The 16,873-nt window shown below is 38.3% G+C and overlaps 1 protein-coding gene across 1 annotated transcript; it reads left to right on the top strand.

The window, feature by feature from the left end:
* Window positions 1-1,169: 1,169 nt before the first annotated feature.
* Window positions 1,170-12,504, top strand: LOC115915541 (programmed cell death 1 ligand 1-like). The gene is made up of 8 exons (XM_030969013.1): window positions 1,170-1,218; window positions 5,661-5,729; window positions 6,414-6,764; window positions 7,225-7,506; window positions 8,710-8,820; window positions 10,413-10,463; window positions 11,432-11,497; window positions 12,482-12,504. Exons 2-8 carry the CDS (start codon window positions 5,675-5,677, stop codon window positions 12,502-12,504), a joined length of 939 nt encoding a protein of 312 aa, XP_030824873.1. The 5' UTR covers window positions 1,170-1,218; window positions 5,661-5,674.
* Window positions 12,505-16,873: the final 4,369 nt, after the last annotated feature.

The raw sequence follows: 16,873 nt of genomic DNA, 5'->3' as shown, positions 1-16,873 counted from the left end.
TTATCTGGTCTTCTTAGTTAATTTAAAGCATTTATCATAAACTAGAAGCTTCCACTTCATTCTGGGAATGTTTTTGCAGTCATTTGTTGTTCTTACTGGAAAGAAACTTCATAGCTTGGCTTACGATTATTTTGTCTGGTTTTATGACGCTTTTGTAACTCATGAACACCACATAGTTGTGTAAGTAAATTTGCCATTTACAAATGTCATGTTTATTGCTAAACAATTTGAAGCTTCTTAAAATATGAGCTTCCTCTAAGTCATCTGTTTGGGCTCCTACGTGCCTTGAGACCTCTGTGCTTCTCTGTGCTTGTGGAGATATGTCTCTGTTGAGCTGATATCCCATGGGAAGGGCCTGGAAGCAGCAGTGACAGCAGTCTTTGTCTGTCTGAGGGGTGTGCAGAGGAGTGTGAGGGGTATGCAGAGGAGTTTTTATTGCATAACCTAATATCTACATTCTTCTTTTTGAAGGAATTATATTTTTTGGAAGATTTGAACACAATTAAACCGATTGCTGTTAATGTGCTGTATCAACAGAAAACCCAATGGCTTCCAGGTAGGGATTCCTGTGGTTTCTCAAACACCTGCTGGCTTATGGCCCACAAAACCATTAACTTCATACTGCAGGTGGCAGTACCTGATGCTTAGGGTATAGAAAGCACAGGGGTTTGGGTGTCCTTCCCCTCCTTCAGTACACATCTCTGAGACGTGTATGCTACCATGGATCACAATTTTGTATTTGATTTATATTTTACCCTGTAAATACACTCATTAGTAAAACACTCTCATAACCACTCTTTGGTTCTTTGGTAATGTCCTGAGTAATATTCTTATTTATGGGTTGCTTTCTCGCAGAAAAAGAGAAAGCAATGGCTGATCTTGTAATGTTTCATAACGTAAGAAATATTATCACAGCAAAAAACTATACACAACACTGCATGTCCAGATCGTATTATCATGTTATTAAATTGGAGGTGGTTTCCCAGAAGGCTCTTTAAGTGGCAGGGAACAGAGCTATTAAAATAAATTGTTTCTTTGTCTCTGGAGAAGCAGGACATAGCTCCGGGAATTCATGGATATTGTGGATACTGTGTCATTTCCAGTCCTCTGCATGAATACTGGAAATACATCCGTTTAGAAAGTGCAAGCGATCCGTTTACAATAAATGATCTCACCATGTTAAAAAAGAAAGGATAAAGAAAAGGCAACAGACGCAGGGTGAGGCAGTACTGATGTCGCTTTTGGTTTTGTTGTTTAGGGCTCGCGGCTCTCGGGAACAGAGCAGTTGCCTAGAGAACTCCCTGCTCAGCCACGGCTGAAGCGCTGGGAAAGGTGAGGCGCAGGAGCACGGCGCGGGGGGTTTTCGGCACGGCCTTCCGCGAAGGGCCGCGGCCGGGAGCAGTTCCCGGCACTGCCGCGGCCGGCGCAGCCGCAGCTGGGGGGCCGGGGCCGGGGCCGGGGTGTAGCACCCCTGGTCCCACCGAGGCCTGGCCGAGCTGGGGTGGGAGACGCTCCGCAGAGCTGCGGCGGCCGCGGAGAGAGCCCCAGGCAGGGAGGAGCTGCCAGGCTGGGAGGAGCCGGACGGCGGCAATGCGGGGCGCGGGGTTGCCGGCGGCCGGAGCCGGTCCCGGTGCTGCCCCGGCCTCATCCCAGCCTGAGGTGACCACGGCACTGGCGGCCACCCGAGCCTGTCCGGGGGCGTGCTCCCTGAAGGCGTTTGCTTGGGAATGCCCGGTGGCAGGCAGGACTGAGATAGGTGTCTGGGAAGTTCGTTGCAGAGCAAGTGAAAAAACCCCAAAACTCAAACTCCGCCACAGCAGTATAGAACTGTGCTTGTGTGCATGTAGATGTGTATGCGTGTGTGTGTATATATATATATAGGAGTATATGTGTATAAACAACAAAATTAATAAGAACAAAAAGAAACTCAACAAAACAAAACGCCACCTGTCCTGGTCTTTTATTTGCTGCTAAAAATTTACATGAAAAATGCAATCCTGTGACCTCAAGCAGTGAAAAAGCAGAAACTAATTTCCTGAATTTCCTGACATTGAAAGGTCAGTACATTGAAAGGTGGCTTCTGTGATCTCACGGTATTTTATAGATGTGTTTCAGTTTCTTTCTGTTGCACTTTTTTTTTTCTTTACGGAGACAATATAATTTAGCCTATTTTTAAGAGCAGCAAAAAAACCAGTGGAAATTAACATTTATCGGTCTCACCTACTGCGAATATCCACCCCCTCAATCTCCTAAGGTAGTTTCAGGTTGTTACAACCTAAATGTTACATTCAGCTATTTTATATACCACGGTTTCCACATTAATCTCACACATCAAGTAAAAACATCAACCTTTTCAGTTTTGTATATTACGTGGTTTTTCTTCCATGACAGATACTGTGAGCAGGCTGTCAAGTGGAAAGAAGAAAACAGTGTAACTTTTTAGAGCGTTCATTTTACAGTACTTTAACTCTGAGAATTTCAAGCTTTTTCTGATGTATGTGAAGGCAACTTAAGAGAATGAATTTATACTGAAACATATGTTTAGAGTTGTATTTTGTGCTGTTGACTCGGTTCTCCCTCTACAGTCTACAAGTTAATGTGAGTTCATTCTTTTGCTTCTAGTGCTTGAGGGGGGAGGGAGGTTCTGTATTCCTAAAGGACTTCTAGAATCGAGAAAATGAAAAAGACAGTACTCTCTATTTTTTGCTAAAATAGTACATAGGATTAAGAACTTTTTTTCACTACACAGTAGCAAGGCAAGTGGCCTTCACTGTGTCCAAATCTTGGGAAGAGAATATCTGTCTTTACAAAAGGAGGGTAGGAAATGCTTTTCCTGTTATTCTTACATTGTTTCTATTCCTATGACCTTTACGGACATGAGAAAATTGTGTAGAAAGTTCTAGCTGTTGTTAGCAGCTTTTTGGCATGGCTTGAGATTAATAATCTAGGGACCCTGAGTTTGAGTAGATGGATGACCACCTCCAGTTGGTGTTCCAAGGACTGATGCTCACACATAGCTTTGATTAGATTGTGTGTTTCTTAAAATGCCAATGGCATTTTATGTTCAAATTTTTGCAGCATTTGTGTGTTTGGTTACAGTGAACCACTGTTAGCAATACAGAATTTTCCCTGCTGGGGAAGTTTCCAATAATGGGGAAGTTTCCTAAAGAAGTAGGTGTACTTACATCAACATTTAAGTTGTCACATGAAGTCTTTTGACAAATAGTTCTGTTTTTCCCTGTCTTTTTCATTTGATTCTGCTGCAGAAACGTGCAGCAGCAGTACTGAGGAGCAACTTGTACAGTTTAGAATATACTTTGCTTTTAAAAAACTATTTGCTACAGATGTTGGAAGCTGGCAGGAGGACAGAAAGGGCATTGTGGTATGTACTGTAAGAAAAATAGCAAGCTTTAGTAAAGGACTTTGATTGATGTCAAGGTCTCAAACTGATCCAGAGGATTGTTCTGCTCAGGGTAAAACAGGAGAAGGTTCTATAATGGTTATTGCAGTGGTTTTCTTTTTGCATGTGCACCTGAATTTGACATGGACCTACATTTTTTTCCCTCTGAAAGTGAAAAATTGAATACAGCAGCAAACTTTCTCAGTCTTGAGGAAATTTGTAAGTAATAGTCATACTTCTTTTGTGTATTGTAAAGCTTGTTTTCCTCTACTGTGGGAGAAAGCATGCTAATAAGTGTTAGCAATTGCAGGTCATAAACATGGGTCTTGGGACTATAAAAGCTAGCTTGTTGTCTTGTCTTCCAGGAGTTAATCAGAGCACCCCTCCTGGAGATCATGCCAATACTCAGTTTTCCTGTCAAAAAGGTGGATGGGGGTTGCAGGCAGGAGTATGGGTATCTTTCAGTATCCTGACTGTAGAGCACATACTGTTTGTTCCAAGCAGTGTACTAGTTCAAGCAGTCTGCTTTGTTACGAGCGGTCTACAGCCTCTACTTTAAAATAAAAAAAAAATGGAAAGTATTTCGAGTCTGAGTGTGCTGCAACTCTGGTCATTCTGATAGGGGGAGTGCACAATACCCAGTCAGTCTCAGTGGTAGGCTTGTCTCCAGAATAAGGGTGATTATGGTACATTTGTGTGATGGGTATACCTCTGTCTTGTTTGAGAAGCTTTACGTTGGAGCTTAGTTGGTGGTCCGGAGTGCTTGTTACTCTAGCAGGGGAATCATGATGGAGGCATCCTGATGCATACATGTTCAGAGAAGCTCTTGGGGACCCACAGGATTGGGCTGCAATTTTCTAGTGCTTTCAAGGACATCACTTGTGGCTAAGGAGTAAGTCTGGTACCTAACCACTTTTTGAAGCCTAGGATTTATCAATTAATCAGATCTTGCACCCTGACAGTCTTATTTGTATTTTTCCTGTGCCTGTTTTCAGACTATGCTTACATTGTTAGCAATGTAATGGCTTGCCTTCCTTTCTCAGCTCCATATGCATTGCTTGCTGCAAATCAGCTGTTGGGATAAGGCAGCAGCAGTCTAAGGAAAAGAAGTACTTTGAATCAAATTGTTAGAAGGAGTCTAGTTCCCTTAAGCCACAGCACTGTAAGGGCACATGTGTCTTATGAATTCAAGACAAAATTGTTTTTTCACTGTCATCTTGAAGTTGACAATCAGAGAAGGAAGGATGAAACATAAAAATTGTGAAGAATGGCAGTCAAGATAGAATCTCATCAGTTAGGAAGTGTCATGAGCGTTACAGTCGTCTAATTTCTTATACAGATTCTGAAACTACCACTAGAAAACAGCTAAAGGCAATCCTTCCTTATTTTGTGGATCCAAAATTAGAACTTTATTTAGAAAAAAAAGTTACCATTTTCTGTATTTATTACTGAAAATACAGACTTACAAAAAGCAGTGGGTGTGTGAAGATTAAATGTATGAGTTGATATTAATAAGCATTTTAAAATGTTAAAATGTTGTGTAGGACTGTAAAGCCTATGTCAGTAAAGAGGGGAAAAACTTCTGACAGAAAAGTGAAATGACTTTTGTATTCAGATGTAAAGCAGCAGAAATTCAAGGCAATAGATTCTGCTTGTAGATTGACTGGCTTTGTCACTGTTTTACAAAGGCACTACTGTGTGAACAATTGATTCATAGTTGTTATTGCATAAATACATGTTATGAAATGAATACTGCGTGAATTGTTTTCACAATATATGTAACTTTGTGAGCCTTCTGGTATGTACTGTGGGACCAGGGTAAAAAAGCAGGGTGTATTCACAGTATGTTAAAATAAAATGAACAGGTGGGAAAGAACCAAGTTCTATTTCCTGCACTGACAGTATAGAAAATTCTTTCATTCTCCTAATGGGAGCAACATTCCCTGCTATAGTTAGGGGTACAACTGGGTATTTGTGAATACTTATTCACTTATCAACAGATAATGATAAAGGATTTATTTAGCCATCTGTCAAGAACAGATATTTAAAGCAAATAAAGCAATATGTTTTCCTGGACCCACCCATGCAGGAAGATTTCTGCCTGATTATCTAGTGGGTGCAGTTTCATCCTGTTTTTAAATAGGACAGGATTCAGTGTCTCCTGTCCAGTTCTTTGTGTGGATTGCTATGAAGTGTATTTGACAGTGCAACTCAGAAAATGAGTATTTATTTCTATTTGTCTGTTTTTTTATTGGTTTAGGTTCCATCTGCATCATGGGAAGGCCTTTGTTTTTGTATGTATTTTTATTCTACTGGCATTTCCTAAATGGTAAGAAGCCGTAAAAAGCAGTAGAACTATTTTAGTGTGTTTTCTTTCCATGTATAAGCGCAGAAATGTTAATTTCTCTAGTTTTCCTCCAGCTGCTAGCATTCGAGGTTTTTCCCTTAATGTTTTAAGTGAAAAGGTCTAAGCATAGCTTTACATTAAACTAGAGGCATGTATTTTGGTATGGGGCCAGGTTAAAATCCCTGTCAGTGTTCCAGCAGAGGCACCATTTCAAACAAGGTACCATTAGCATTACACCAAAGGTTTTCTAGGCTCTATCAAACCTGGGAAATGTTGTGTATTCTTTAACATTGTGGGTAAAAAACAATTGGCATTTATATAAACAGAACATTCCCATTACTAACACTTGCCTGTTACCACGGCAGTGTTTTCTCAAAGCAACACCTGGGGGCTGTGCATATACAGTTCGCTGTTTTTAGTACAGCATCACACTTTGTGTGTGGACAAAGCAGGTGTCTGCAGATATGAGTGCCCATTGTGTGTGTATACAGCAGAGGTCTTGTGTTTTATCACACACTTGGACAACTACATACCAAAATGTTTAACTTTTCAGAACAGAGCGGATATTTTGGTCCTTAAAATTTCCTATGGATATGGTAAGACATGACTTTAAAGATTAGGTGTATTATTTAAAAACTAAGATTTCTTCCAAATTTTGTTTTTCAGCTTTATTCACAGTTGAAGCTCCTCAGTCACACTGCATTGTGGAACGTGGGAACAATGTGACCATGGAATGCACATTTCCAGTGAATGGGAAATTAGAGTTTAGAGATTTAAGTGTCAGCTGGGATAAGAAAGATGAGTCGAAGCAGGTTTATGTGCTTCGCAAAGGAGAGGAAGACCTCAAAAATCAGCACATTGACTTTAGGGGAAGAATAAAATTGTTGAAAGAGAATCTGAACTTGGGACAGTCTCTCCTTCAGATCACTGATGTGAAGCTCAGAGATGCAGGGGTTTACCGCTGTGTTGTTGTCTATGGGGGAGCTGACTACAAGACAATCCACCTGAAAGTTAAGGGTGCGTGTGCTACTACCAGAGGTTCAATACTCTGATACTCTTAAAAGATTTCAGAGGAGACCCTGAAGTAAGATGTATCTGGATTAGCAGTTAAATAAACCTCATTGGAGACAAGAGCTGTCCAATGGTGCTTGCACAGCTGTGTAACTTGGCACTTCTGCTTAGGTTGAATCCATGTTCTGTCCTTTAAATCTGCCATGACATGTAAGGAATCAGGTTGCAAAATCATATGTAGAGTACAAAGACCATAAAGCCTAGTGAGCTTTCTAAACCACATCAAAATTGTAATAAACCCTGTACCTCCAGTTACAGACTCAATAGTGTTACTTACCTTTCCTGTCAAAATCCAAGCTGAAACTTGACCCTGGGGGCTGAGGAAAAAGAAAAGGTATCTTTCATTTAATACAGGCTGTTCTTCTAGCTTCCTATTGGTAATGATTTTTTATTTCCGATTGTTTAGCTCCTTACAGAATTATAAACCAAGGAGTGGTGAGCACAGGACACAATGAATGGAAGTTGACGTGTCAGTCAGAAGGATACCCAGAAGCTGAAGTGATATGGCAAAATAGAAACTACGAAGATTTGACTTATAAGGCAAACACAAAATTTGAAACTGCCAGTGACCAGTTGTACCGTATGACAAGTACCCTCACAATCAAAAGTGGAATTGATGAGATTTTTTACTGTATATTCTGGAATAAAGAGCTGCAAGAAAATACAACTGCCATTTTACGCATAGCAGGTAACACTTCTAAATTTCATTTATGGTAATACACTTCAAGGGGCTAATGTAATTTTGTCCCAGTCAAATCAGCTGGCATTTGTTTCTCTTTCCAAATTTTGAAGAGGCTAGAAAGAAATACCTGTGTCATTAAGTTTTGTTATTAATGTATACTTTCACCATATAACATGTCCATCACGCATGTACGGTCAGAATTTAAAGACAGGAATTTTGTGTGGCCTGCAGGTATCTGGAAATTGAGTCTGAATGTTTTAAAAGGTCCATTATTTGGAAGACACGTAACTCAGCATCTGGAAATTAAATCCTTCCATCTTCCAAGATTATTCTAGTTTGTTGATGATTACTGTCACATAAACTTGAACAATATGGTCTTTTCCTGCCACTACAGCCTTTGCTTTGAGGATATTTCAATTTAAGTACTTGTATACAGATTTTTTTTCCCTCATAAAGTCAGAATTGAAGGAAAACTCCTAAATGGACAAGACCAATATAATTCCTAATTAAACATTTTAACTGGGCAGCTCCTCTTCTGCATTTGCTTTTGATTATTCTTTTCTGCATTGTAGCCTGATATATTTTCAACCAGACTGGAGACCTGATCCAACTCAAAAACAGTATTTCTCTTTGTCAGACTGTTACTTAGTGAGGTTATTTCCCTGATTCAATTCACCATCTAGTTTTAAAAACACCTGTGCAGTCACACTTTTTTGGACATGACCAGGGTTTGAAACAGCCATGTTTAGAGTGAGAAAACCAAGTAATTCTTTCAATGGGCAAGTCTGATTTTAACAAGCAAAATATGTGGGATTCAAGGAGACCGCTTACCCTTTCCATTTAGAGCAGTCATTACCAGATGAAAGGAACTGTGTCCTCTTTCTCAATGACCTTTTTCTGGTAATCCTGATGGGAAACTAAGCCAGATGTAACACTTTGACAAGCAGAATTCTGATGGGATCAAAAGCACTATCACATGGAATGCAGAGAACAAAGGAAAATATTAATATGTTCTATCTTCTCCTCGCCTTATGTGGAAAAAAGTGCTATGTGCACTTCTGTTATTAACACCTGACCTTAGACACAATCTATAAAGTTTTTATTATGTCTTAATTGCTCATAGCAAAAATAATACAATGAAAATGAAAGGCAAAGAGAAGATCCTATGCAATTATGCAATGTCTTATCCTCCACCTGTTTTTCTTGAAGATTCAACTGATGGCATTCTCCAGACTGAGAGCAGACGCTTTGTTGGAGCAACTCTCATTGCAACTGCTTTTGTTGGATCAGTGCTTCTGTTTCTGCTCTGCATAAGAAAAGGTATGCAAATTATTTATTTTAGAGTGTCTCAGTTATTATCAATCTGCTCTGTTAAGTCATCCTCGCTGAGTGGAATGAGACAGGTTTTTACCATATCATTTAATTCTCTTTCTTTGCTGGACTTGAGTAGATACTAGAAAGTTGCCAGAGGGAAACAGGTTATCAACCCCTCACAAACCCCACTTAGCCATGCATGTCTGTTAATCTTTCTTATAGGTAAAGATGTAAGCACTAAGATTAGTGTCTAACTTATTGCATCATCAAAGCACTTACTTTTTACCTACTGGAAATTGAAGGTTCCTGTTCTGTGTCCTCCCTTTTGACTGGGGACCAGAATGCTGGTGGTAGACAGGATACTGGAGGATTTTTAGTGGTTCTTATTCTGCATTCTCTGAAATAGAGAATTTCACTGAACTGTGAGAGCACCTGTTTTTTTAAGTGAATATTTCATTGATTTCCTTACTAAGTTTTGAGCTTTCTCAGTTCACTTCCTGAATTAATATTGGATATTTTCAGCATCACAGTATGTACAAAAGCTAAAGCATTTGGCAATAATTTGTTTTCACTTGCTAGCTAACAAAATAAAAACTTGAAGAAATAATTTGTAAGTTGTCTGAGTATGAAAAGACTATAGCTAGCAGCCAAAATAAAGGAAAAAAAAGTTTTAAACTTGTAACTTAAGCTGAAAGAAGTACTGTTAATTTCTTTTTCTTTCATAGGTTGGGTGGGGGAGGGGGGTGGCTATGGAAAAGTCCTGAGAGAAGTATTCATAAGCTTAACAGGCTTGCAGGTAATTCTAACAGGCTGCAAGAGGACTGCAGATAATCCTGCAAGTATAAGAATATACTTGTCCTAAGGACATAATAGGAATAGGAGGAGAACATGAAAGTGGAAGAAGGGACAGCAAAATTCTTGACTGCTCAAAAGAATCCCACTGGGGATTTCATTGAAGGTCAGAAATTTCCTAGGTTGCCTGAGTAATATTTATTGTTTGTGTATGTGATAATGCACATCACATTAGCTTTCATATCTATCTATCATACACACATACACATGTGAGTGTGTGTGTGTTTGATAAACTACAAGTTGATTCAAAAGCTAAGCTATAAGTTTACACTATAAGAGACACTATAAAACTTAAAAATAAGTTTTTATCTTGAATCCTAAGCTGTCCTGGGTTACTGGACAAGTGATTGTTTCAGAACAGAATCTTCCCAGAATGTGAGCATTTTTCCCCTCAAAAAGCACTGAGAAGATGATCCCCTTTCTGTTCCCTGTTTTCTGATACGTTCAAATTCTGGGTGAAAAGATGCAATGGGAAACCATTTGAACAAGTATTTTCCAGTGATGTTAGTGCATAGTATCAATGGAATTCCAGCTTAGAAACAAGAAAAGGAAGTTGGGAAGGAAACCAACAGATTGGGAGTACTGAAGAATTTATTTTAAAGTTCTGGAAGAACTTTAGTGTTTTGAGAACAAATAATTACACTATGTAATGTGTGCCCCTCCCACCAATGTGTTTAAGCTCCTCATTAGATCTAAGGCAAGTATTTTGGGTTGTTTTTAAATTTTTTTGTTTTGTTTTGTTTCAGCTAGAGCAAATAAGGGCAACAGAACACCTGTGGCGAGTCCATCAATAGCAAGTATGTACCTACAAAGTTAATCCAGCAGAGTGTGAATCTTGTGGAAATAATTGCTTGAGAATTAACTTTGTAATGGTGACAACCAAATGGAGATTTAAATTCCATTTTATATTGCTTTCTACATTTCATTTACATGACAACTATAAATTACAATTGAAGAATGGCTTTTCATGACTGTGTCATCCTTTTGAAAGGAATGAAAAGCGTTCAAGTAGGCTTTTCTACTTGCAGAAAAGTTGTTCTTCCAGGATCTGATGCACTCCTGATATGCACAAGAAAAGGACAGAGCAGTATACTCTGTTTTGGAAAGTCTGCAATAGGACGGGACAGGCTCCCTGGAACATAATAGCTCAGAATGGCATCACATCCTGATGTGCAGACTTTTTGCTGCAATTTGAACTGTGTTGGCACATTCCTCTGTTTTTTCCAGTATCATAGCATGCGTTTGAGGGTCTTTGTCACAACATTCATGACAGAGATTTGGTCCCATTGAGAGAAACTCAGGGAAGCTTACTTTCTGTGTTGTGATATTGATGCTATTTACTGTGTGCAAACCTCTGTGGAAGGCCAGTACCACCATGACAGGTGCAACTGAAGGAAATGAAGAAAAGAGACTTAATATTTACAGCAGGAGAGAAGAAATTAAAATCCTTTTGCTGCCTGTCAAAATGGTTACTGGCTGACTTACTTTTAATTTGTGGCATGGGTATTTGGAGACCACTACCAATTAAATTGCTGTGTGAAAATTGGTTCATGCTGGCCATTGGCATTTTTCTGAAGAAAAACTCTCTTGAGAGTACTTGCCCAAACAGAAACAGCATTTGGTGCTAATCTCATCCTTTGCTCTGCATTCAAGTCACTCTATATCCTGAGTGGCCTGAGCTGGCAGTTTCTAACCCAGATCTATCACTATAGGAAAAGTTTAAGCTATGCTCACTGCTGCGTGTATATATGTCCTTTGCTTACAGAACTTGCAAAAGATAACGATACACACAACTGCAGAGATGCTTCTTTTGAAGACAGAGAGCTGAAATGTAAGTATAAATGATGAAGGAAAGATTAGTAGCAAATTTTACACAGCATAAACCATCCTGGTCACTGGAGCATTGTTTCAAGACTGGTTTATTTAGCCTCTTGTTTCAACAGACAGAGCCTTCAAGAGATAATACAGCCTCCCATTCTGTATGTTACAAACTCACCATCATAATTCATTGTGTACTATTTGTTACATCAGATAATGATACTGGTTTTTAAAATAGAAAGACATACAAAGGAAAATGTGATGTGGAGACCCAAACCAGTCGGTTTTTCCAGCTTGCACTTTTGCTATAGAAAGAGTTGTTCATGCATATCTGTAAGGGTGGTGACGGGCAATGAGAGAGGGGACAGGAACCTGTCACAGCTACTTGAGCAGGTCTCAAGCTGTGCAATTCTGTCTCAACAAAGCAAGAACATATATGAATCAAATATCTCAAATTTGTGAAACATCCTATGGTGTGGATCAGGAGAGTGAAATTATTGAGGTTTTTCTTTCACTTTCTTACTGACTTCCAAAGCACTTGCATTAATTGCATCCCAAATGCCTCCCTGCTACACTTTACTACAGTAAACTTATAGGTAAGCCTGCTGGTCCTGCAGGTGTTGATCTCCAAGCCAAAGAGTTAGGGTCTGGGGATATGCCACTGGAAATACTGACAGAGGGAGCACTAAATGTATTTGAAAGAATTTTAAAAGCTTTTGAAAGAAAGGGGGACCTAAGCAACAGCAGCTTCACTGTACTTGCTAAAGAGCACTTCCCATACTGTTGTATGTTTGAACTACCACTTTTATTTCCTCCCATGATCATATTTTCCTGTTCGATCTTTTATTTAACTTAATTTTAGATCTTTAAGTTTGACAATGAAGGAAACTTTTTGGTACCTTCAAACTCTAGGAAAGGGGTGCAAAACTATGAATTGTTCTGTGCCTTCATAATTTTGTAATTTGATAATTTTTTCATATAATTCTTCCTGTTACAGATATACAAATTGAGAAGACCTAGAGAGAACAGGGGAAGACTTTTTCCCTCTATTGTGAAGATATTGTCAGCTCAAATGTTCTGTGTTCTATGTATTGAAGGGGATATTATTTTTTTGTATTTATTGTGTGATGGCAATCTTCTATATTGTTGTAACACAGGAAAAATGTAATGAAGTTAAAAAAATTATTATAGCATAAAAAATTATTGAATGCGGGATTATGTATATGTGACTAGATATTGAGGTATTTATTTAAATATTAAAGTTTCTACCTTCTCAGATTTAGGCAAATGTGTCTTTCAAAGATTTCATTTACTTAAATGTATCTTTCAGGTAAAGCACTTTAGGTCTATGACCATCATGAATTTCATAGCTAGCTCTTGATAGGTCATCTTCTGAACCTTTTTTTCTTCCTTCTTCATCTGAGCTCTCAATTTCCTGCACATAACTGGTTTTCCATAGTTTAAAGAATCTTTTCAATACTTTGATCCTCATAAAAGGTGCAACAAGACAAATTGCCATATATACAGGGCACTTTCATTATTAAAATACCAGATGCTCTCAGCTAAGCCTGAAAAAGATGATTTAAAACTCTTGGTAACTATGGTTTGGAAATTAAATAATACTAAGCTTTTTGATATTTTCTTTGAAAAGCATTGTGGGCATTTAATTTCCTCATGATATTGCTGGCATTACTTGGTTACTGCTCACTGTCTTCTGATTTACAGTCTGGGGATAATACAATTCTTTGGACATTTAGGAAAAGCAGCCCTTGCTTTAGATTACCATTTTGTTTTCTTGGGAATGGAAAAAGGAATACCTACTTAATTCTAGAACATGAAATACCTGCACATGTGATTACATAGAAATGCTGAAGAAACCTGTTCCTGGATCCCATTTGACAAGTTATTGTTATGCTACATTTTGCTAAGTGCATAGCTTTTTGAGGGGGGAATCATACACAGTTGAAAAAAATTTATTACAATGGTATTCACAATTGTATTTTTTAAATAAAGCATGTTTTTCTTGTGGTTTTTCCTGCTTTCCTTAACCTGTCAGCAGGTAGTGTGAGCTCTATTTGCATATTTCTGAGAAAAAACAGTATCTAAGATTTAGGTGTAGGAGAGAGTCTACAGCCATGACCTTCCTCTAATGGCTCCCACAAAGAACAGATGGCAGAGAACTGGAATCTCATTGGATTCAGGTTTTATTTTTCATTTGAAAATAAATAATGTATTGTGCAGTCCCAAGAATGTGGACATGGTCCTCATTCCTGAATGCCAGGGCTTCACTGCTGGCAGTATTCAAAGTAGCTAATGCAAAGTTGTTTTTAATAATCTGAGAAAGCTGTCCTCTTTAGTAGAATGGAGAAATGTCTGTCAGAATCATAATGGGGTTGGTCAGCCACAGTTAATTAAAATAGTTACTACAGAGTCATTTCCCTGATTCATTGCAGACCTTGTGTATTCTGATACTGATTCTTCCCATTTGACTCTTTAAGGTTACTATGTGAACTTGAATATCTCCTCCTGCTTCCCAACATGCTTGTTGAATCTGGGTGTCATTGAAGGTGATAGCCAAATTTTAATTATCTACAGAGAGGTTTTTGAAGTATCAGGGCCATTTGTAGACAAAGTACTGACTCAGCACAAAAATGTAGCATCATATCACCACATAAATAATTCCCTTTCCAGACAAGAGGACCTTTTCATTTTCTACTTCCTGTTTGAGACTGGACAAGTTGTGTGCATTTTACAGTAAAAGTGAAGAAATCTCCTCTTGTTAGTTCTTATAAGCCTTTGCAAGGCAGTAGTTGCTTACTTTTATGGAACTGAAGTTAATGTCTTTATCAAACTCTACTGTACAGCAGGAACTGTTACATTTCTCTTTTCCCAGTAGGAGAAAGGGCAAGTTACTGTTGAAAGTACTGTATATCAGATGAGTAAGATAATTAAATGAGGGAATAAAAATAGAAATTCTTTAGCTGAACCCTAACTTCTAAAATGACAGTGCTTGAATTCCTGAATGGTTGATGGGAAGCATAAAATTTTGCTACGTCTTTAGAAAAGCAGGACGTGTGGTGAATAACAGGTAAAGCAAAAAGCCCTGCCCTCACTAAATAAGCTCTCTTTTATACTTCTCTGAAATACAAAGCTGAACTTGTCTAATCTTATTTTAGAAATTAAGCTTTTAGTATAATTTAAGTTTTGTAGCTTCACTTTTATGAATACAGGTAGACAGACCCACCTATTTATCCTTCAATGCCATTAGTGGTTTCAGGTCAAGTATTTTCCGCTCATTACAGAGGGAGAATACACACCAAAGTGAAAATAGAACATTTAGTTCATGAGAACTAGGTAAGTGGAAATCCTTCCTATCCTAAGACAAAAAATGTAGTTAAGCACTATATGTGTAATAACATTTTTTCCTTCCATTAAAAACATTTGCATGATGCTTCAGTGTTTTCGGATATCTGTAAGACAAAATACAGCAGCAAGCAGAAGCAGACTTAGCTTCAGTAAGCTGCATTTTACTTCCTAGTAGCCAAGCATTATTAGATTTCCAAAAGTGCTCAGAAAAGCCTGGTTCATGTGCACAACCAAAACTGGCTTATTGCTATCTCAGTTCAGGACTCATTTATTTTACAAATGTAACTATAAACCAGTGTGGTGGCCTGCTTTGTGATGTGGCATTTAATTTTGTAGAATATGAAAGCTATTGACAAATACAATTCCAATAAAGATCTAATAATATGAGAAATAGAATCATTGCTGTTGACCTGTACAGCTTTTCATGGAGCAGAACTGCAGGACTTTTGACTGTGTCCCTTTTCCCCTTTGGTTAAAAAAATTCTAATGGTGCATCATTCAAGCTTCGGCTAGCCAGGAAAACAAAAAAGGTGTTAAGAGTGGAATTTCTGCTTTTGCAGACCTTAACAGTAGGACTTCTGTTTTTTCAGCATATTGTCCCAGATGTATTGTCTCTCTCTGTCTCTCTCTCCATATTTTTCTGGCTCTGCAAGTCTGTGATTGTCCAAGGCAAGTCAGATACTACTGGGTTCTTGTGGTGCCTAAGGCAAGTCACTGGTTCTTGGGCAATTTCACTGAGCTGTCTCCTTGTTCCAGTATGGGAACACATGAAGAAAACATACTGTAGGCAGGACTAGCTCAGAATGAGTAGAAGATGGTGATGGTGATTGTGAAGTAACTTTGGTGTTTCTATTCTGTCATCCAAATAATTGACTTCTGCCAAAGGAGTCATTGGATCTTTTCTGGGAAAAGGTGAGACTACTCATGAATTACTTTATGTGACAGGGCTACACATGATAAGCTTACTGAGGAAGAATAAAGTAATGTAACAGTAGTTTTGTTGAACTAGTTTTCTCTGTACTAGGCAGCAGGAGACATAATTTCATAAATCAGTCTGGAACTGTGAGGCAGGCAATCATCTTCCCAAACCAGCTAGGATTTGCAGGAGTAAAGCCACAATCACTTTTTGTGTTGAGGTAGAGCACAATTCTCACAAACCGCGAGAATCTAATAGGAGACAAAAGAAGATGTGTGTCCCACCTGTAGCACAAACACAGTATCTCTGTATCTCTTTTATGTCTCACTCATTATGTCATCATAAATTAAAAGATAGGGTGATGAAAAATGAAAAGATGTGTCCATTGATAAAGCTGCTTGATAGAACAAAATACTTTTATATCAGAAAGAGATCTATCAGTCACCTAATCCAATCTTCCACTCAAAGCAGTGACATCGTAAAAACAATTGCACAGGCTTTGTCCTGTAAAGTTTGGTGCACTTGTAAGCATGGAGATTCACAACCTCACTGAAGTGTCTGATTAGCCTCATAGTGATTTTTTTTTTTTTTGGTAATAACATCAACTTAGATAAAAATTAAGAGGAAATAGATTCTGGAAATATTAGGTAATTGCTTGACGAATTCTTGTAAAATTAATCTGATGAAAGTAAGAAAATGTAACTTGATGAATGCACAACAGTCCTAGTAAATGCAAGTTCAGATGCCAATACTGTACACTGCTTTAAATGGTTATAAACCCACTGAAAATCATGGGTATAATCAAAAGCAGAATTTGAGCACATAGATTTTACAGAATGATTTGTATAGTTTTATTTGATACATGCACATCCTCAGCAATGCAGAGAACTGAGCTCAGTGTACATTCAGCATGAAACTGAAACTAACAATGTCCTGAGAAAAGTCCTTTCAACATAGTCAGGTTTTTTATGACAAAAATCAGCCTACAAGCTGAATAAGATCAGCCTACAAGCTGTGCTATTGGTGCATGTTATACACTGTCATATGACTTGGGTGGTTCCTGCTATTGTGCAAATAGGATAGAGTTTTGGGAATCTTTGCTGTTAC

The sequence above is a fragment of the Camarhynchus parvulus genome, chromosome Z (genome assembly GCF_901933205.1).
Source record: "Camarhynchus parvulus chromosome Z, STF_HiC, whole genome shotgun sequence".
In the NCBI taxonomy this organism is placed as follows: Eukaryota; Metazoa; Chordata; class Aves; order Passeriformes; family Thraupidae; genus Camarhynchus; species Camarhynchus parvulus.
The sequence above is the reverse complement of the archived record's forward strand: the minus strand, read 5'-3'. Positions and strand labels throughout refer to the sequence as shown.